General features: G+C 40.2%; 2 protein-coding genes across 7 annotated transcripts; one reads left to right on the top strand and one right to left on the bottom strand.

The window, feature by feature from the left end:
• Window positions 1-2,691: 2,691 nt before the first annotated feature.
• dph2 (diphthamide biosynthesis 2) lies at window positions 2,692-12,666 on the top strand. Of its 5 annotated transcripts, XM_026305730.2 has the most exons (7): window positions 2,692-2,819; window positions 3,761-3,921; window positions 4,005-4,117; window positions 5,228-5,448; window positions 5,526-6,215; window positions 10,222-10,407; window positions 10,574-12,666. In XM_026305730.2, the coding sequence occupies exons 2-7, from the start codon at window positions 3,772-3,774 to the stop codon at window positions 10,705-10,707; spliced, it is 1,494 nt and encodes a 497-aa protein (XP_026161515.1). In that variant the 5' UTR covers window positions 2,692-2,819; window positions 3,761-3,771; the 3' UTR covers window positions 10,708-12,666. The 5 variants fall into 5 exon arrangements, with proteins under 5 accessions (XP_026161515.1, XP_026161514.1, XP_026161511.1 ...); XM_026305729.2 differs by having other exon boundaries at window positions 5,553-6,215; window positions 10,222-12,666; XM_026305726.2 differs by having other exon boundaries at window positions 10,222-12,666.
• On the bottom strand, window positions 10,184-21,964 carry ncf2 (neutrophil cytosolic factor 2). 2 transcript variants are annotated; one of them, XM_026305738.2, is made up of 16 exons: window positions 21,736-21,964; window positions 21,447-21,529; window positions 21,181-21,289; window positions 20,758-20,892; window positions 20,460-20,567; window positions 20,186-20,245; window positions 19,680-19,723; window positions 17,585-17,726; window positions 17,225-17,290; window positions 15,634-15,688; window positions 15,422-15,453; window positions 15,162-15,310; window positions 14,966-15,077; window positions 13,305-13,480; window positions 10,897-10,987; window positions 10,184-10,812 (listed from the first exon to the last, which is right to left on the bottom strand). In XM_026305738.2, the coding sequence occupies exons 1-15, from the start codon at window positions 21,907-21,909 to the stop codon at window positions 10,915-10,917; spliced, it is 1,518 nt and encodes a 505-aa protein (XP_026161523.1). In that variant the 5' UTR covers window positions 21,910-21,964; the 3' UTR covers window positions 10,184-10,812; window positions 10,897-10,914. The 2 variants fall into 2 exon arrangements, with proteins under 2 accessions (XP_026161523.1, XP_026161524.1); XM_026305739.2 differs by lacking the exon at window positions 13,305-13,480 and having other exon boundaries at window positions 21,736-21,961.

Here is a 21,964-nt window from a genome sequence, read left to right as displayed (position 1 = left end):
GCTATAAGCTGATGCCTCAGTCTGCCTGGTTTAACTTGAACTCGGTTCATTAATAGAGATCAGATCAGTTCTTCCTTTGGCAGGAAGAGACTGCAGCTACAGATACTCGGTGTTGGGCAAGTTACACTGGAAAAGTAATTAAATTACTGATTACTCCTTTTAAAAGTAATCAAGTTATTGTTCTGATTACTTTCTTTCAAAAGTAATTAGTTACATTACTAGTTACTTTACTAGTCCTCCCACCCCCTCAAAAAACAGAATAACCTCTTTAGCCAACTCCCGAATTAACTTTATTGGGAAGTACATCGCACAACAAACAAAACGAAGCCTCTTATGACTTTTAACTCCAACTTTTTAAATATTTTGTACTTGCTTTTCTGAATATTCCACTTAGAAAATAAACAAAGCCAGTCTCTTATGGCTTTTTAACCCTGTAACTCAATATTTTAACAGATTCTTTCTGCATATATCCATCCATCCATCCATTTTCTATACCTGCTTTTTCCTGGATCAGGGTCACGGGGATCTGCTGGAGCCTATCCCAGCTCTCTCTCGGGTGGAAGGCAGGGGTACACCCTGGACAGGTCACCAGTCCATCGCAGTCTTTCTGCATATAACATAATTAATTGCCTAGTAGAACATGAGCATATATTTTCGTTTTTTAAAAAAAGCAATACCTGCACTGCAGTAAAAGAATGTGAGCTGGCGTGGTAAAAAACTGCTGACCACGTCACTGCTTTTTTTTTTTTTTTCATTTCAACATTTTTAGTTTTTTAAACACCTCTCATTTTCCAACATTAATGTGCTCCTCTGAGAGTGTTCAGTATCCATGCATGTGCAACTTTACAGGTGCCAAACCAACATGGCAGCAAATTAAAATGAAATATAAAAACCTCCTTCAAACAGAGAGATATTATTATTATTGAATTATTTATCATTACATATCACAGATGCTGAATGTGGTAATGAAGAGGAGCCATCCATCTACATTCACATCCACTGCCCAACTATCCACTGTAGGATTGTGTCTCCTGTTGAATAATGACTTGCAATAATACTAAATGGCTCTGGCCCTATGAACATCATTCTTTTTGTGTTCTTCTAGCTCCCAGTGAAACAAATGTACAAATTATACTTGGAACACAAGTTAACAGTGGGTAAGGTGATATGGTGCTACTGATGTATTGATGGTTTTCACATTGTTGCTATGTTTTGGAGTACCACACACACAACTGTAATGTCACAGGCCCTGTCTGGTGTGACCCTGAGACTACGAAGGCACTGGAACCAGGACTTGACTATGCCTATGGTCATTTAAGTTCTGGCCCATGTCCTGCTGTGGGCTGAACTGAAACTGTGCTGTGGGCCAGAAGGTGCAGGATCAGGATAAGGTATTAAAAGATGCAGCTGGCAGGGGTATCCTCTGTCACCCAGTAGGTAACCATCAAGCTCTCCTATAAAAAGGAGACCATGCAGTGTAACGTTTTAATATACATACAGAGATACATGGATAATGGAACATAGGGAGGTGTGTGTTAGTACTCATCACGGGCAAATTTGTGGCTTAGTGCACACACATGAAAAATTTGTGAGTGCACAGATCCAGGCCACTTTGCTTCCATGTTTGCTATCACATGTGATGCATCACATATGACCTTAAGCACACAGAACAAAAAATCTGCATTAGCTGTGATGGAATTATCTTTCATAATGAATGCTAAAGGCCACTATTTACCTGTGCATTAATGCTGTGGAAGGACTTCCTATTGACATAATCACCTTAATTTACAGAGGAAGCCACAGTAGGGATATGAGTCCCATCTATGCAGCTGATCACACCTGGAAACCCTAAAATATACAATTGATTTGTGCATAAAGTGTCAAAGCTACAGGCTGAATGTGCCAATTGTTGCTTGTGGTGATTCCTGCAATTTTGTAGAATTCCTCTTTGATAAGATGTGTGGGTCTGTGATTGGGGATGTAACTGACTCAGAGTCAATCTGAACCTGCTCTGTGAAACCAAAACCCTGAGTATCTCTCATCTCAGGATTAACAGAGTCTGGGTTTTCACTAAACCTGCTTCCTGAAACAGGCCCCAGCTGGCGAACTCGTACTTTTCACTGGCCATGCTGAGTTTGTATTCGTTTGTAGGCGCATCCCAGTCAAAGTAGGTCTCAGGTAGATGACGTCACATTTGCGACAGGCAGGCATCTTTGTGAGACTTTCAAAAACTATTTCTCTTTTCAGTGACGTAACGCAGCAGTAACATAAAGTGACCTGGGCTTGTAACTATACTCTAATTCCTATTTTGGAAATTACAATGCATTAAATGACACTGTTACTAAAAAATAATCAAATACAGTAACACCCAACACTGCAGACACTGGACTTATTTTATACCAACTTTAGCAGAAAAATGACATGAGACATTTGGTACCTTTAACCTAACCCTGTATTGATGTGTTAATGTGTGTCAGATCAGTCATGGACTCACTGCAGTGCCCCAGGCTTTAGGTCCATGCTGTGACCTCCTTAGTGCAGCTCTGGGCCCAGATAAGCAGAAGAAGATGGATGGATGGATGGATGTGTTGTGTGTGTGTGTGTGTGTGTGTGTGTGTGTGTGTTATGGTCAGGTCCACCTCTTCACCAGCTGGTGGCGGTAATGCGCCAACCACCAATAACAGTAGAAGAAGAAGAAGCTGCGCACCACCAGTGATCAACACACAAAGAAGAAAGAGGACGAAGTGGAAGTGTTGGTCACACGTGTATTGCTGTGACAGGAGCGTGTCCCAACAAACAAACAACCGCGGCTTGTACAGGTGTGTGACAGATGTGCGACAGGTGTGCGCTAACGAGAGCAGGAAACGTGATGTGGCGCAAATAACAGCGGGTGTTTGCAGGGCGGCGTTAAATTAGCGGCGAAGGTTGTCGCTGTGGTGGTGAGCAGCCGTCTGGTCTGGAAACATAACTGTTGGTATAGAACAATAACAACAATGTTAATAGTAATATTACTATAGGCTCCATGCGACACCTCTGAAACATAATAGTGTAGTTTTGCCTTGGCTACATCCTCCGTGGGTCAGTGCGACATATTAGGACCTTGACTTGTTTTATAGCCCACATGACTAAACACATGAGAACACGCGTGGTGCTGCCATGACTGTTTAGCAGCTCCAATCATGTCCATTGGTCCAGTTTAACTGGAGTTTGACATGAACTGGTCATGAAAATGACCAGGTTCAGATCACTTCAGGTTTAGCACCGTCTTCTACAGGCTTCGTCCAGCATCACTGTCTTCTCCAAAGCTGTTGAGGGTCAGCACATCAACAGTTCAGATTCATCATCTTTCTTCCAAGTAAAATGAGTTCAGGAAGCATTTTTAAAGTACAGTGTCACTCAAATCTGCCCGTGCCAGAACATAAGACCCATCAAAAGTAGTTTTACTGTTTGGGTGCTGCAGGACTAGTAATGTGCCCCAAACTCCTCCAGACTCAGTTAATGTATCAGATTAGCAGGAAGAGTTTAACGGACAGCTGCAGATCTGTGAACCCTTTGTGCAGGAAACACCAGTGTCCCATCTAGGCCATATGAGACCAGGTCTGAACGCTTCACAAGTCTTCGTTTATCAGAGGTCATTTGTTCATCAGCTCCAGGTGTGATGCTGTGATTTTCAGTGGGCCAGTGAAATCTGTGACTTAGTTTCACTTTCATAAATAAAAACAGCACCAAGGCCTTAAGTTTTGTTCCCGTATATTTGCAGGGTGTAGAGGAATGGCTGACCCTTTCAGCACCAGCTCAGAAATGGTGATTCATCGTGTTGTAGACATTACATGCAAGAAAAATACGGCCCTGGAAAAACTTGAAGAATGTTATCAGATTAAGGAGACCTGCAGCTTCATCAGTCAGCACCAATTTACAAAGGTGAGGATGACTAGACTTGACTTTCCCTGTGAGCACCACAGACATGGTTGACACCTTACCTTAGCTGGCCCTCATGTCCACAGGTTGCTCTGCAGTTTCCTGATGAGCTGCTGGGGGATTCATTTGCAGTAGCAGAGGAGATCAAGAGAAAGAGTAACGCCAAACCATTCATTTTGGGAGACACATCCTATGGCAGGTGATATAAAATATTCCATATGTAGAGTGACGTTAAAAAAAGTTGTTTACGGCCTGGACCTCAGAGATTCAGCAAAAATGTGATAGTTTGACCATAGAGAAGCTTGAATGAGCCACGTTAGGCTGTTAATTTATATTGATATGTTTTCATCAGAAAGTATTCTGATTCTATCTCACCTTTCTGGGGCACACAGTGGTTTAACAAGAGACAAATCATATGGCCTAACTTTCACCGTAACAGAATAAAACCTAAAACTTTAAACGTCCAGCTGACAATTCAAAGAAAGTAGAGATGTGTGAGCACATGGTGAAGATGAAACCAATGGTCCCCTTTGGTTCCAGGATTAGACCTTGTGGGCCCAGGTACACATGGGCTCAGCAAGTCAGACATGTAGCCTGCAGGTGATTACCTTTGATGCTTTGTATGTGACTAGTGAACAGAACTTTGGAGCCAATATGAAACCAGTCCAAGGACTGGGGCGCTCTTCTTGTAGTTGCTGTTCAATAACTGCAGATGATTTATTTTTGCTTAGTGTAGAATATAATCAGTTCCAGTAATTCAGAAAGAATTGAGGGATTGTTTTCCACATTATCAGCTGAGTGAAGAGGTTTGATTTTAGAGATCCTGGGAAAAAAAGCATCACAAAGTTTCTGGTAGCTGGTTTTTAAACTGTGAGCATGACGTCAGGCTCTAAATGACATTTTCTGGTTGAGTGAACTTCATGATTTCTGTCTTTTTGTCATGACGTGAGGAGAGTTGAAGCTGCTATTCTCTCACATCTAAAATTGTATATATTCAGTGCAGGGCGTCTAAAGTATGAGAGAAAGATATCATTTAGTGTTAGCTGCATAAACGTAAACATTATGTCATGGTAATTATGTAATGAAGAGGGAAAGTATGTAAAAGAAAAGAATGGGGCCACTGATTGAGCCATTCAAGACACTGATTCCTCCAGAGTTAGTCTGTTCAGTGGAAGTTGCTGAACTTAAAGCAGCTGTTGCAGGCACAGTGTGTTTGACATGTTAGTGTTGATGTATTCTTTGCTACAGCACAACAGGAAATCAGGCTTTTGTGGTTTGGCTGTGCATTTCTTTAATTCTGCTTGAGCAGCTGCTGCGTGGATGAGGTCGCCGCAGAACATGTTGGAGCAGACTGCATCGTGCACTATGGCCGTGCCTGTCTCAGCCCATCTAAAAGACTGCCCCTAATGTACGTCTTTGAGAGAAAGCCACTGGATGTGGAGAAGTGTGCATCTGCGTTCAGAGAGCTCTACCCTGACACACAGAGGCACATCGTCCTCCTGTATGATGTTAACTATGCTCATGCCATAAGTAAGTTCTGTTTTCTGTTAACACGCTCATCCATCAATCTCACACCACAGTGACTGACAACAGATGTCATTTTTCAGGTGATATTCTGACTCTTCTGTGTCCAGATTATCCACACCTTGTTGCCTCGGAGCTTGTTGTTGAAGGGGAACAATGTTACAGTCATGGCGGGATTAAAAGACAACACAATGACACCTGTCTGTCAGTGCAGGATGACAACCAGCTTATTTGTCAGTTTGGAAGGCAGTTTTCCTTGAAACATGGGTCCAGCATAATCGATTACAGTATGTTCTATGTTGGCCAGGAGGGAGCAGCTCTCAGAAACTTCATGATGACTTGGAATCATTGCTTGTTTGGCTCTTTTGACCCTGAAACAATGAAGGGAAGGACTGAGTCAGTAAACATCAACCGTGCGCTCATGAAGCGATACCATGCAATAGAAAGGGCCAGAGATGCCGGTGTGGTTGGCATCCTCGTTGGTACACTGGGGGTGGCTGACTACCTCAGCGTCATCCAGCGACTGAAAGAGACCATAAGCAGAGCTGGCAAGAAGAGCTATGTGTTTGCCATGGGGAAACTGAATGTGCCCAAACTTGCAAACTTTCCTGAAATTGACATTTTTGTGTTGATTGCATGTCCTGAAAACTCACTGTTGGACTCAAGTGACTTCTACAAACCTGTAGTAACACCATTTGAGATGGAGCTGGCCTGCAACAAGAACAGACAGTGGTCCGAGGAATACGTCACAGACTTTCGACATCTCCTACCAGGTTAGATTGTATTTATTCACATTTGACTCTACACAAATGAATAGGAATAAGTCAGTTCACGTGGGACAGGCAGTTATTTTGTGTCTTGCTGAAGAGTGTGAATATTTTGATTTTTTTTTTTTTTTTTTTCTCTCCCCAGATTTATATTTAAATGTTCATTCACAGGATTCATTTAAAAACAAGGATCAAATTTGAAACGAGTTTAAAATGAGGAGTGTGCCAACAGAATTGGATTTTTTGCCAAGTACAGTGGTGTGAAAAAGTGTTGGCGCCCTTCCTCATTTCTTATTTTTTTGTTTTATAAGTTTGTCACACTTTAATGTTTCAGATCATCAAACAAATTTAGATATTAGTCAAAGATAACACAAGTAAACACATCATGCTGTTTTTAAATGAAGGTTTTCAATTTCAAAAGGAGTTCAATTCCTCTAGCCACACCCAGGCCTGATTACTGCCACACATCAAGAAATCACTTAAATAGGACCTGCCTGACGAAGTGAAGTAGACCAAAAGATCCTCAAAAGCTAGACATCATGCTGAGATCCAAAGAAATTCAAAAACAAATGGGAAAGAGAGTAATTGAGATCTATCAGTCTGGAAAAGGTTATAAAGCCATTTCTAAAGCTTTGGGACTGCAGTGAACCACAGTGAGAGCCATTATGTGCAAATGATGAAGACACGGAACAGTGGAGAACCTTCTCAGGAGTGGCCGGCCGACCAAAATTACCCCAAGAGCGCAGCGACAACTCATCCAAGAGGTCACAAAAGACCCCACAACAACATCCAAAGAACTGCAGGCCTCACTTGCCTCAGTTAAGGTCAGTTAATTTGCCAAAATCAAAAAACTTCATTTTATTTCTCATTAATGTACACTCAGCACCCCATCTTGACAGAAAAAACCAGAAATGTAGAAATTTTTGCAAATTTATTAAAAAAGAAAAACTGAAATATCACATGGTCATAAGTATTCAGACCCTGTGCTCAGTATTGAGTAGAAGCACCCTTTTGAGCTAGTACAGCCATGAGTCTTCTTGGGAATGATGCAACAAGTGTTTCACACCTGGATTTGGGGATCCTCTGCCATTCTTCCTTGCAGATCCTCTCCAGTTCTGTCAGGTTGGATGGTCAACGTTGGTGGACAGCCATTTTCAGGTCTCTCCAGAGATGCTCAATTGGGTTTAGGTCAGGGCTCTGGCTGGGCCAGTCAAGAACGGTCACAGAGTTGTTCCAAAGCCACTCCTTTGTTATTTTAGCTGTGTGCTTAGGGTCATTGTCCTGTTGAAAGGTGAACCTTCGGCCCAGTCTGAGGTCCTGAGCACTCTTGGAAGAGGTTTTCTTCGAGGATATCTCTGTACTTGGCCGCATTCATTTTTCCTTCAATTGCAACCAGTCGTCCTGTCCCTGCAGTTGAAAAAAACCCCCACAACATGATGCTCCCACCACCATGTTTCACTGTAGGGATTGTATTGGGCAGGTGATGAGCAGTGCCTGGTTTTCTCCACACATACCGTTTAGAATTAACGCCAAAAAGTTCAATCTTGGTCTCATCAGACCAGAGAATCTTATTTCTCATAGTCTGGGAGTCCTTCATGTGTTTTTTGGCAAACTCTATGCGGGCTTTCATGTGTCTTGCACTGAGGAAAGGCTTCCGTCGGGCCACTCTGCCATAAAGGCCCGACTGGTGGAGGGCTGCAGTGATAGTTGACTTTGTGGAACTTTCTCACATCTCCCTACTGCATCTCTGGAGCTCAGCCACAGTGATCTTTGGGTTCTTCTTTACCTCTCTCACCAAGGCTCTTCTCCCTCGATTGCTCAGTTTGGCTGGACGGCCAGGTCTAGGAAGAGTTCTGGTCGTCCCAAACTTTTTCCATTTGAGGATTATGGAGGCCACTGTGCTCTTAGGAACCTTGAGTGCTGCAGAAATTCTTTTGTAACCTTGGCCAGATCTGTGCCTTGCCACAATTCTCTCTCTGAGCTCCTTGGGCAGTTCCTTCAACCTCATGATTCTCATTTGCTCTGACATGCACTGTGAGCTGTAAGGTCCTATATAGACAGGTGTGTGCCTTTCCTAATCAAGTCCAATCAGTTTAATTAAACACAGCTGGACTCCAATGAAGGAGCAGAACCATCTCAAGGAGGATCAGAAGAAATGGACAGCATGTGAGTTAAATATGAGTGTCACTGCAAAGGGTCTGAATATTTATGACCATGTGATATTTCAGTTTTTCTTTTTTAATAAATTTGCTAAAATTTCTATATTTCTGGTTTTTTCTGTCAAGATGGGGTGCTGAGTGTACATTAATGAGAAATAAAATGAAGTTTTTTGATTTTGGCAAATGGCTGCAATGACACAAAGAGTGAAAAATTTAAAGGGGTCTGAATACTTTCCGTACCCACTGTATCTTATAGATCTTTTATATATATATATATATATATATATATATATATATATATATATATATATATATATATAAAAGATCTATAAAATATACAAAAGATCTCTTTTGTTTAGACTAGACTAGACTGAAATGTTTATCAAAACAGAAAAAGACTGAAATGATTTTCATTGACTAAAACACTTTTGGTTTTCGTTTGACTAAAATAAGACTAAAATGCCCAGACTTTTTGTTGGCTAAAATTTGACCAAAAAAATAATTGGTTGACTATACATGACTAAAATTACTAAATGTAAAATTAGCTAAATTAAAAATTAGCTAAATTAAAAATAGCTGACAAAATGAACACTAGTTCACAGTGTCCTGTTGTCAGACAACATGGGTTAGTTAATGTTCATCCGACTGATGGCACATGGGAAAGAAACTGTCTGGTGGTTTTGGTGTACAGAGTTCTGTAGCACCATCCAGAGAAGAGGAGCTCAGACTGTTTGTGACCAGGATGTGAGGGGTCTGCAGAAATCTTCTCTGCCCTCCTTCTGACCCGTGAGGTGTATAGGTCCTGGATGGGGGACAGGTTGGCACCAGTGATTCTATCTGCAGCCCCGGCTGTCCTTTGGAGTCTGTTCCTGTCATATTTGGATACTCAGTTTAACCTCCACCTGAGATGGTGACGAGTCTTTAAGGCAACTATGGGAAGCAGCTGTTTTTGTGGCATGTGGTTTTAGCCCTGGCTGCCTGCAGCCTCTTGCCAGAGGGTAGTGTCTCAAAAAGTTTGTGTCCAGGGTGCGGCATTCCATTTATTTCCTGCATCCTTTAGTGCCCTAGAGTTGTGATCTCTCCACAGATGATATGCTGCAGTCTGTTTATGTGTACCAGGTGGTAATGGAGCAGGTCAGGGTGGACTCAAGGAGGCCAGTGTATCAGTCTACTATCATCGACTGTGGCAGGTTTAACTTTTTGAGCTGCCACAAGAAGTACGCCCTCTTCTGTGTCTTCTTGATCAGGGAGCTGACGTTAAACTCAGACTTGAGGTCCTGGATGCTGATGGTGCCCAGAAAGCAGAAGGACTTCACAATAGTGACTAGGGAGCCACACAGGATGATGTTTGTGGGTTGGAGTATTTCCTTAAATCCACTAGTATCTCCACTGTTTGTCGGGCATTGAGCTCCATGTTGTTGTCACTGCAGGTCAGCAGATGGTTACTCTCCCCTCTGTAGGCAGACTCATTACCTCAGGAGATGAGCTTAATCTGGATGGCATCATCTGCAAACGGTCATCTGAGTTTGACAGACTGATGACTGCAGGTGCAACTGTTTGTGTATAGGGAGAAGAGTAGGGGTGAAAAAACACCTTCTGGAGAACCAGGACGTCAGATATGTGTTTCCATCACATGCTGCTTCCTGTTTGGGGGCTTGTGCCTGCTGCTTTCCTGTAATGGGGACTGGTGCCCTTTTCAGCTGACATTGGGTATAGGTTGCCATTCTCTCACGGTGCAGATCAAACAAACAAATATATGTTCTAGTGTCACTTTAACCAATATTTTTATCATTTACAATATAATGAAGAATATTACACCTTTTGTCATCTTTTATTCTCTTAAACTTCTTAAGGTGGAAAGAGTCATGTGCCATTGACTGATCAGCAAGACGAGGAGGGCAATGAGACTGAAGTGTCCTTAATCACTGGAGCTCTGCGAAGCCACAGTCTCTTAAGCACCAAACCTGCAGAGTCTTCATGTTGCTCTTCTGTAGTCCTCAGGAACCCGACACTGACTGTTGCCAACGCAAACGTAGCTGGTATGAGACAGTCAGAGGAGTCGCATTGTCTGCATTTGCATTGCTTGAGTTTCTGTGCATTCATGTGTTTATTGCAGTGTTTTATTTTGGATCATAAATCATTGAGCAATTTGCAGAAAAACACACACTCTTATTACAGTAACACATTCTGGCTTTCTCATTTCAGCATCTTTTCTAGCAGAACGAAGCTGGCATGGCTTAGAGCAGAAGGTGGGGGAGACATCTGTGGTGAAGGCAGTGAAGGGCAGGAGAGGCATAGCTATTGCCTATGAAGAGGAAGGGTGTCTTCAGGATAATTAACCAGAAACCACAAAGACCCTTACTGGCCAGAAACTTCTTTGACAAAGGATGCAGGAAATATACCAGTGTTCCCATCACATCGTCCTTCCAGCCAATCCTTGTTAACTAAGGAAAGGAAACATTATGAATTAGAATACCATTTCATGATTACATTGCAGTATTTTGAAACAGTTGGCATTGGGGTTTCACCTTGGGACAGCAATGTGATTATATCTCCTTGATGAAAACTGAGATCCTCTGGATTGGATGACTCAAAAGAATGAAGTGCCACCAAGTAAATCTTCATATATAAAATACAGAGAAGTCAAAACAATACAAATGAAATGCAGAAAACAAATAAAATCTCAACAATAAACTGAATGAAATGCAGGTAAACAGGAGAAATAATCAGTTAGAAAAGCTCAAACATGTATGTTCAGAAGTGATTTTGAAGTCACTGATTCTGCAAATGTCAGGCAACTCTTGACTATTCATGAACCTTCTCACCTGATCCAAGTGAATTGTTTATTTAGTTTAAGATATATCTTCAACGAAACGTCTACAAATCATAATTTTAGATGTAAACATTAACTAAAATGAAAAATCTCAGAAGAAATTTTAGGTTTGCTTGCATAAACTAATGCAGGCACCTTCCCTTGCACTACCTGCCGTCACACTCACTATGGAGCTGTTGATTGCTCTGTATAACAAAATTTCTCCACCCATGTCAGAAAACACCCCAGTGACAGCATGTTGGAAAGAAAGTGGTCCCAAGTGCGTAAGATTTTGTTGTTAACTTGACACACTGAAGTAAAGAATGTCTTGTGTGAGCTGGCTGCATATCCAGGATAAGTAGTTTGGTATCTGTGTGTTTGAGGGAACACTGTTTCACAGCTCAATTCCTGATTTAGAAGTCACAAAGGTTCAAAATATGGGTAACAAAGCATAGTTCATTGTCTAGCAACTTCCTGCTTCCATTATACAGTTTTAGCACTACTCGGCTCTGGTCGTTTTCCTCAATGTGGGCGGCGAAACTGAAACATCCGCACCTGCTCGTAAGATCACTGTGTTGTTTTGGAGTAGTGTTAGCCATTTGCCTGCGGGCCACTGATCAGTCTGGTGACATCACATTTTAGTATCTGCTCTGCTCGCTTGGATCCTCAGCCAAAGAGGTACTAAAAAGTACCTGGTATCTTCTTGCTACTGAAAATAAGTTTTTATTTTGACAATATACCCTGCTACCAGGCTTTTATTTGTGCTTATGTTACGAACTGGTTATTTTGCTTTGAAAATTCTGCTACACAGGGTAACTCTAAGACCTTCGCATGAACTACAGTGTTTTTTTTTTTGTTTGTTTTTTGATAGTCAAGCATACTATTGTATGTGGTAATTTCCTTTAATAAATATTAGAACTCTGGAATGATGCTTTTACTCTGAAAACGTGACATCCTGTAATGAACTGGGCCTGACATTAACACCCACCAAACTGTCAGTGGGGTGTTTCAACAGTCGTGATTGCAGCGGTTTGTCTTAAACTTAGTTTCTTAATAGAATATTTACCTCAGGGGCACCAGGTTTCTCTTATGGTGAACCAACTGGAATGTGGTACAATCAATATAAACATTTATTATTTGTATAGAACATCAATTCATCAGCTGTCACTGGGCAGGAGCTCGTTTAGAGGTCTGCCGTGTGTAGATGAGGGCACTGCTGGTCATTTGGACATATTGCCCAGTAATTTATGACTGAAGACGTGAGGCCTGTACTTCATATGTGACCTACCAGATCCAAGATCAAATGAGGAAAGCTGGATTTCCTTAGCGTGGATAAGCATATCTGGTTCTGTCGGTTCTTCAAACACCTCAGAAGTGGATTAGAAAAGCTGGATTCCATAATCTGAGACAAATGCATGCTGCAGGGATTTGTTGGGTTCTATGTAACGTGATTTGGTGATCTATAAATAACACTGAATTGAATACACATTCTGTTGGTGAATTTTTTTCAGATGTTTCCAGTTTGTTAGTGCTCAAAATGTTTGGCTTAGTTAAAACAGCCTGATTGAAGTTTTTTATGAAACTTTACACATTTGACTGCCCACAAATATGTGGCATGTACTTTTAAACATGAATTAGTTAACTATTTATATCAAATGTATTTAACGAATCACGATGTCTTAGGACAAAATTGGCCCACCTAGTTTCTAAAAGTACTTTTAAGTGTACTTTAGGTGTATCAGTAATAAAATGTAGTTTAGGTATAGTTTAATAATACTTTGTTTGGTGTAGTAAACTTTAAGCAGACTATTAATTTACCTCGAAGATGTATTTTACACTATAACTCTGGGATTTTTGTTTGTTTGTATTTACTTATTAATTTGTTGACAAGGCCATAGACAGTGAACTTTGAGGTTGGCTGCTAACACTTTTACCAAATTGACAGGAGCAGGACTAAAAGATCAGTCATATCAAAGACAATTTATGAATTAGTAGATTTGTTTATATTCATTTATATTAATCCAATTGAACATACAGTTCTTTTGAAGTTTTATAGGAATTATTTTTTTTGTTTGATGCATGATGCAATTTTGTACAAGACAGAAAAGTGTTTGAATCACCCACACCCTAATCCATGGGTTACAGTATTGTTTGAGTTTTAGACTGTAGTTTCCTCGTGTCCCTGATGCTCCTGTAGGCTCCCCTTCATGCTCTGAGTGCTCGACTGAATGTGACACAAACATGAATGTCACAGTATGTGCTGTGTAAACACCACCACAGTGATGTGTAGTAACTGTCTTCTAAAATAAAGAAATGAGAGAATAATTATATATTTTTGTTAGTAAATATCTGCTGTGTGGTGCTAATGATATTTTCCCTCAGTGAGACAGGCTCTTTAGGTAGGAAACAGTGACATTCACTCAATCATTGCATTGAAAGATGTCCCCACATACTGCAGGTGCTTTGGTTATTTTACAGTAAGTAGCCCTGCTGTCACCTTTGTTAAACCTCCACTTCTCTCTCTCCACCATGACTCCTTGTTTCAACTTTCCATCAGTGGTGCTGCAGTTTTGAGGTCAGAAAAACATGTTGGCATTGATAAAAGGAAGTGATAAGCAGTGAAACGTATGAGTTTAATGGACTGGACAATAAGGAACCAGTTCTAGGCTGGACCATGGTCTCAATTCCCAGCCTTGTGTATAAGGTATGAACGCTTAATTATATTCAATTATAAGTTTATCTAGATCAAATTAAGTACAAGTAGTCCATGTACATTTCGATACTTCTGTATACTTGTCAGTATAAGCCGAGTATACTTGGTATAACTTTTAATCTATTGTACATACAAAGTCAACTATAAAAATATATCCTGTTTTAAGATTAAAAGAAGTACGGTGATTGCACACTTGAATAAACGTCTTATTTGTAATGGGAATCAAGAAAGAGCTTGTTCTTGATTGTGCTGTTCCACAGAAATAAAGAGCTTTTGTGGGCTTTGGAAAGGTTTTACAACCATTAAAATCTCCTGGCTAAAAAATAAACACTAGAATGAAATGTGAGATGCCCTATCAACAGTTTTACAGGCAACTCTTGTATTTCATTGTAGTACCATAGTGGCTGCTAGGCACAATTTGCTGAAGGGCTGAGTGGCTGCACCATCTCATAAATCACGCATGTATTAGCTAGAAAATGAATTGGTGTAATTAACCAGCTTACAGAAGAAATGTTTTCACCTTCATCATCTTAAGGCTTCAGCAAACATGGTGTTGTGCTTTTAGTGAACCTGCTGATGCCGCTAAAAATCACACCGGGCCACTGAAGAGGAGACATCACCAACAATAAGTGTATCAGCTCTGCACCGTACCTCAGGCCAACCCTTTTTAATATCACAAGAATAACATCTAGAGGTTGAGTCATGGCAACTGGACTTTCAGTTCAGTTCTGAAGCTGAACTGAACCTCTAGATAACTTTCCCTGGACAACTGAGAATCTACACAGACACAAGAATAACAGTATCATTGACCTAATGTCACACAGAATTAAAACGGCACAGTTACCGTAATAAATTGAAATCTTATCACATTTCCTCATACTTCAGACATAGTTTCCCAAGTTTCTTGAAATGTTCAAAAATCATGAATCTGTCTTGTAACCTAACACAGCTGTTCTACTTCATTGAAAAACATATACTCAGGTTGTATTCATGAATATTTAAATCATCCCAAACTCACAAACAAACCAGTGTGGTTTATGGAGCAGCATGTATTGCAACAGCAGTTTCTTACCTCCTTGGTGTGGCACCAGAAAGTGATGCGCCTATCACAAGCATGGCTCCACACACTGTCCATTTCTGTGTTGGTGCTGATTATACTTTGTCCATTGGCCTCCGAATTTAAACTATAAACAAAAAGATTTCATTTTGTGTTCTAGCAGCAACAAATTATACCAATTAAATGAAGATTGTTTTACAGTCCAAAATACCTCAAGGTGATTCCATTGGATGGGAGATTTAATTTCTTACTGATTTTGTCAATCAGAATTGCATAGCTACACCCAGATGGTACTGAAACTGCAAAGTTGAATGAGAAATGGACTTTGACAATACATGTATTGTCAGTACACTGTACATCCTGGAAAAGACAAAATGACACATTCTCTAGAAGATCAACACAGAAACTAAAAAAGATGATTCAGTCTATATTGCCGGATAGTGAGCAAATCAAATATTTGACTCAGAATACCTGTTGTGTGTCTTCACTGATGGGAGTAGGACCTTAAATACAGAAAGCTGCAGTTAAGGTTTTTGTTCACATATAGACCAAAGAACATTTTCAACCGCATCCTCTACTTTAATGTATAGACAGAGGATTGACCAAATACGGTGGTATTTTGTGACAACAAGAGAATGGTGAGTATATTGTGCTAAATTATTGTGTCAGATAACAAGGCATACCTTGTTTTCTTTCAGGTCTGGTTGGTGGTGCTCGACTTGGAGGTGTAAGTGTTCCCTGCACATTGAACAAATAGCAGTTTTGATCACATTGCACTGAAGAACTCTGCAGACTATTCTTAAAATGGGAAAATGCTATTCATATTTTCAGTGTCAGAGAAAAAAGATTTTACATTGGCTCTAAAATACTTTCAAAAAACAAGGAATGATGCCCCCACCCAGGCCCATTATCAGCAGCATAAATTCAGTAACATTATTAAACATTTTGCCACTATCTTAGCACCACTAGTAGGAAACACTGACCACCACATCCAGAACTCTGAAAAATTTAGCTTCAACGTTAGAGATCTAAAACTGGATACAGTTAAAACAATGGTATCCTTTGGTGTCACATCCCTCTTCACCAGCATCCCCTGCACTGATGCCCTAACATCTGTTAATTTTCCTGCTCCTAGACCTATGTCTAGGAGCAGGTCATGTCACCACCTATTTCACGTACAGAGGTGAATTTTACAGACAGCTGTGCCATGAACGCCCCTGTGTCACCCACTGTTCCCAATCTGTATATGCAAGAAAGGGTGAGGAAAGCTCTCAACTCCTTCCCAGGAATGGCACACTATTCAGGTATGTGAATGACACCTGGGTAAAGATCAAGACACAGGAAGTTCTGTTCATGTGCAGGGTGCTGTACGTGTTAGCTGAGCGCCATCTACAGACATTATAGTGTAACACATGCCATGGTGTGGTACAAATCATGAATAATCACAATGAAAGTGGAAACTTATCACAGCAGAGTGACACTTTGAACTGTTACTCCTGAAACCTCAACAGTTGCTTCATCTAAGCCATCAACATGTTTCTTACACCCCATCCCAACTAGACTGATCTTCTCTTAGCCTCAGATAATGGACTTGTTTCTATACTTGTCCTGCTAGACCTTAGTGCTGCATTTTACACTATTGACCACAGCATCCTATTACAGAGACTGGAGCATGTGATCAGAATCAAAGGAACAGCGTTAAAATGGTTCCAATCCTATTTATCGGACAGATTCCAGTTTGTTCATGTCCATGATGAGCCTTCCACGAACACAAAAGTTAGTTATGGAGTTCCACAAGGTTCTGTGCTAGGCCCGATTTTGTTCACCTTGTACATGCTTCCTTTAGGCAATGTTATTAGGAAGCACTCTATTAATGCACTGCTATACAGATGACACTCAGCTCTATCTATCTATGAAACCCGATAACACAAACCAGTTAACCAGACTTCAGGCGTGTCTAAAGGACATAAAGGCCTGGATGACCAGTAACTTTCTACTTTTACATTCAGAGAAAATTCTTGCCTTCTTGGTTTTCTATGTAAAGTGTTTTGTACTGATTTTTATTGTGATTTGTTGCTATACAAATAAAATTGGATGGAAATTACTTGAATTTAATTAAATTTGAGATCTTCAACCAACTTCCCTCAGACAGAAAAAGCCACTTGGATGAGTGGGAAACATTTCAACACAACAAAATGTCTATTTGTCATGACTCTACTTCTAGGAGTCTACTATGCCACAAACAATGTAGGAAAACAAAAATAAAAAAAGTACCTCATTTTGTTTAGAACCCAATGAAATCTCCAAACGTTCCAGGTAATTGTAAGGAACAAGTCCCCTCTATGGATAAATAAAGAAAACTTTCTCATTAACAAACACACACACACACAAATCCATTCATCCATTATGTATACCCAATTATTCCTAACCAGGGTCACAGGGATCTGTTGGAGCCTATCCCAGCTCTCTTTGGGTGAAAGGCAGGGGTACACCCCCTGGACAGACATATATATATATATATATATATATATATATATATATATATGTGTGTGTGTGTGTGTGTGTGTGTGTGTGTGTGAAAACAAGTACCAAATTGAGGAAAATGAATTCTGTATCATTCTGTGGTGGACTGACCCTTTCATTGAAGATCACAGATGCCCAGTTGTCAGCGTCTTTCTGCAGCACAAACACAATATTGCCTGGCACTACAGCCAACTCATCACTGGTCTCTGGAACAAACTCAAACAGGACAGTGTGGGGTTCTCCTTCCAAAGCTCTGTGAATGCAACAGACCTCTACTCTTAAAGTTGTCTTCATGATTAGTATTTCTATCCTATGTCTGGCATATTTCTTTTGAAAACATATTATTATATATTATTTTACATTATTTTTTACATTTTAGACATTAAATCATATGTTAACATCAGTATTTTTGAACATTACAACTGACTGTATATATGATGTGTACTTGAGCAGTGGTGGAGAGCGTATTGTGACGTTTCACTCAAGTGAAATTTCAGTCTCCATTATATGTAAAAGTCCTGTATTGAAAATTCTTCAGTAAAAATACATTATATTGCCAAAAGTATTCGCTCATCTGCCTTTAGACGCATATGAACTTAAGTGACATCCCATTCTTAATCCAAAGGTTTTAATATGACGTTGGCCCACCTTTTGCAGCTATAACAACTTCAACTCTTCTGGGAAGGCTTTCCACAAGGTTTAGGAGTGTGTTTAATGGATTAATCTCTTCATTGTTTTCTTTTGAAAAATGTCTGAACATTATGTGAAACACTGAGAAAAAGAGTGTGAAAATGTTCAGTAGAATTCAAGAGGAGTGAGAGCTTCACAATAGATTATGGTTGACTTGGAATATAATCTATTTGTGGTTCCCAGAGTTTCCAAAAGCAGAATGGGAGGCAGAGCCTTTAGTTATCAAGCTCTTCTCCTGTGGAACCAGCTCCCAGCCTGGGTTCAGGAGGCAGACACTCTCTGTACTTTTAAGGCTAGACTTAAAACCTTCCTCTTTCCTCTTTGACAAAGCATATAGTTAGGGCTGGCCTCAGGCAACCCTGAACCATCCCTTAGTTAGTTATGCTGCTATAGGCCTAGACTGCCCGAGGACCATCGGTGCACTGAGCTCCCCTACCCTAACACACCCCTTCCCTTCCCTTCCCTTCCCTTCCCTTCCCTTCCCTTCCCTTCCCCTCTCCTCCCACCTCACATGTATGCCTCTCTCTCTCCCCTAGTTTGTGCTCTCTCCCTCTCTCTCTCTCTGTACCTTCTGCAGGTGTCCCTGGTCCTGGAGCTGTATATCGCTGATGTGCAGTTACTGGCCCCACCAACCTGCAGTGTCTATTTGTTTATTGTTGCTGTTCTTTTCTCTCTCCTCTATCCACTCACCCCACCGGTCGAGGCAGATGGCCGCCCAAACTGAGCCCGGTTCTGCTGGAGGATGTTTTTTTCCGTTAAAGGGAGTTTTTCCTCTCCACTGTCGCCAAGTGCTTGCTCATAAGGGATTTCTTGGGTTTTTAGTTTTAGTTTTTGTAAAGTGCTTTGAGATGATTTGTATTATGATTTAGCGCTATACAAATAAAATTGAATTGAATTGAATTATAAAGTATTTGCCCCTTTCCTGCTTTTTTCTCTTAGTAAAATAAATCAGAGGGAAACTCTATTTTGTATTTACTTGGGTTATCTTTGTGTAATGTTGGAATTAATATAATGATCTGAATCAATTAAGTGTGACAAATATACAAATAAAACATACAATAGAATATAAAACCAGGAAGGGGCAAATCATGTAAAATATGAAAAATAAATAATAATTATTACAATAACTCAAAGGAAAAGCAAGAAATCCTCACATTTCAGAAAATGGAACCATGAAATGTTTGGTGTTGGTACAAGAAGAACGTATGTATGTCATTGTAAAAAAAAATGTTCTGCCAGTTAGCTAATCATTTCAGCTCTGATTTAGTAGGCAGCTCAAACTATTGTACGATTCATGTTTTTTAAAAGGTAAGCTATGTTTTCTATGAAAAAATCTGTGTACAACCTGTACCTGAAGCTGTAAAATGTATTGTAGGGCAGAAAAAAGTACAAGGTGGCATGAAAAAATAATTCTCCAGTAAAGTACAAGTACCTCCATATTGTACATACGAGCAGTACTTGATTAAATGTAATTATTATTTTGTTAAGTAATTACAATTAGATTGTAATGTTCTACCTGAGAACCTCAGGTTCTTTTGGGCAAGCTGGACCATCTTCCACCTGTCAGATGTAAAGAAAAGCAGTTAGTTATTGTTAATCATTGTTGCTGGAGACAGTTTCAAATGCAACTGCAGCACCTTTAACTCTTCAACCCTAACCTATCATAAAATGAGCCAAGGCTAAATATATGCTGTAGCAACAAGGCAGCCCAAAGTCCCTGAGTATTTGTACTAAGTCTGTCTGTATTGTCAGTGGTCACAAGGGGTGGTTGTGGCTCAGGAAGTGGAGCAGGACCTTCTTTAAGCAGAGAGTTAGAGGTTCAAGCCCTGGCTTTTACAGTGCGGACACAGAACCTCACTGTCCACTGGTGATGACTGTGGGTTTGATGGTACCTTTGAGTCTACATGGTGATTAGGTGGGCACTCACAACAGTGGTGTTTGTAATATATATTTTGATACGCTTCACATGTTTCTGTACAGATAAAACTATTGTTTTTATTGCCAAATCCAAGCCCATGTCACCTGAGGCTGTAATGGAGCAAACCCAGAGAAGTCATCCTGAGGAACAACGGAGGCAACCACCTGAAAATAATAGAAAAATGCAGTTATTTGCTATATTTCACTATACATTTATTCTATTTTTTCTAAAAACGTATCAAAAATGTTCTTATCTTCTAAAGTAGACCACATACCTAAATGTAAGATATTGTCAGGGATAGGTATTTTACTGGGCTGAGTTACACTAATAAATAATGTACTGCCATCTTTAAAGCCCTGTCATTAGATAAAGTTTTACCTTGGCTTTGCCCAGGTAGTCCTTCTTCTCCAGCTCAGCAACATAGTGCTTATTTGGTTTAAACAGCACTTTTGGTGGGAACTCAACAGGCTTGAAAAGCTTCTGTTTCTGTTTGGGAAGTTGAATCACAAAGAATATTATTATTTGTCAAGCATTTGCTAAAAATGCTAAAAGTATAACTGAGCTACACCAGTGGTACTGTCCAGGCCTTAGCTTTGATTCCTGGTCATGAATATAATCAAAATTACATATATTTAACAGCTCAGTGTCATACGTGATTGACCACATGAGAACTGACCAGTATTGACTGCAGAGCTCTGTCAATCACAGTGAGCTTGACCTCCGTCTTGTAATCAAGAGCCTTCACAAGGTTTTCCTGGGCTTTTTCCCAGTTTCCCAGCTGAGCCTCAACCAGGGCCATATTGTGGAGAACCTGCAGGAGGAGACAGCAATGATGTAGTACAACTTGTCAGTCATTTTAATCCTTTCAGGTCCTTTCCACCCATAATGCACATCACTACCACCTGTTGTTATCTACCTTATATGCCTTTTATGTAAATATCTTTAAAATAAAGGTAGAATATTTGCCTCTGAACATAGGTAAGTTACTTAAACATTTCTAAGCTGTTGACAGTAGTAGACAGGATGCAGAAGAGTAATTCATCCTAATATAACATGTAAATAACATAATGAGGAGACTTATGAAAAACAGGCTACTTACCTCACAGGCATATAATTTGTATCTGAGACCAAGTGCTTTGTAATCTATGAGCTGGTTGCCTCTCAGTGCTTTGAAGGCATACTGGAAATCACCTAAACTCTCCTCATACCTTTAAACAGAAATAATCCAGGTAATTACTTTTGCATTTGATGAATCACACAGGTGGTAAGAAAGTACTAGTGGTGTTTGAGACTTTTAGATTTCATGATAAGCGGATGACATTCAGTGAATATGGTTATTTTATCAAGGAGAGTTGTGCTTCTTACCTTTTCTTTCTGTAAAAGGTCAGTCCTCTTTGAAAGAAGGCAACAGCCAGGTGTTCATCCCTGCGTATGCTGCTGTCAAAGGCCTGAGAAAACAGGAAGAGACAGTGACTTCCTCTAGAAGAAAGGAGAAATGATACTTCTTCTTTCTCAGTGACTTGCAGTTTCAAACATTGGACTATGGCATTATTAGTAACACCAAAGCCACATTTTACTTTTGATAAGTAATATTGCAAAATGAATATTGTTTGTAATGTTTGGCATGAATTTTACCAAGATAGTGGTGACATACCTTTTCAGCAGCATCCAGGTCTTGGTTAAGAAGATGGAGACAGCCAATATCAAAACAGATTTTGGAGTTTGGTTCTTGTATAGACAGGAAAATCCTCAGTGCTTCTACAAAATCTTGTCTGTCGGCACAGGTGACAGCCTCATCCCACTGGCGTAGAGTGTCCACAAAAGACATAGTGGAGTGTTAGGAGCACACCGAACAACAGGCTAAACTAAGGAAGTTCTTCTGA

The sequence above is a fragment of the Mastacembelus armatus genome, unplaced genomic scaffold (genome assembly GCF_900324485.2).
Source record: "Mastacembelus armatus unplaced genomic scaffold, fMasArm1.2, whole genome shotgun sequence".
Taxonomy (NCBI): domain Eukaryota; kingdom Metazoa; phylum Chordata; class Actinopteri; order Synbranchiformes; family Mastacembelidae; genus Mastacembelus; species Mastacembelus armatus.
This window is presented reverse-complemented; position numbering and strand designations above follow the sequence as displayed.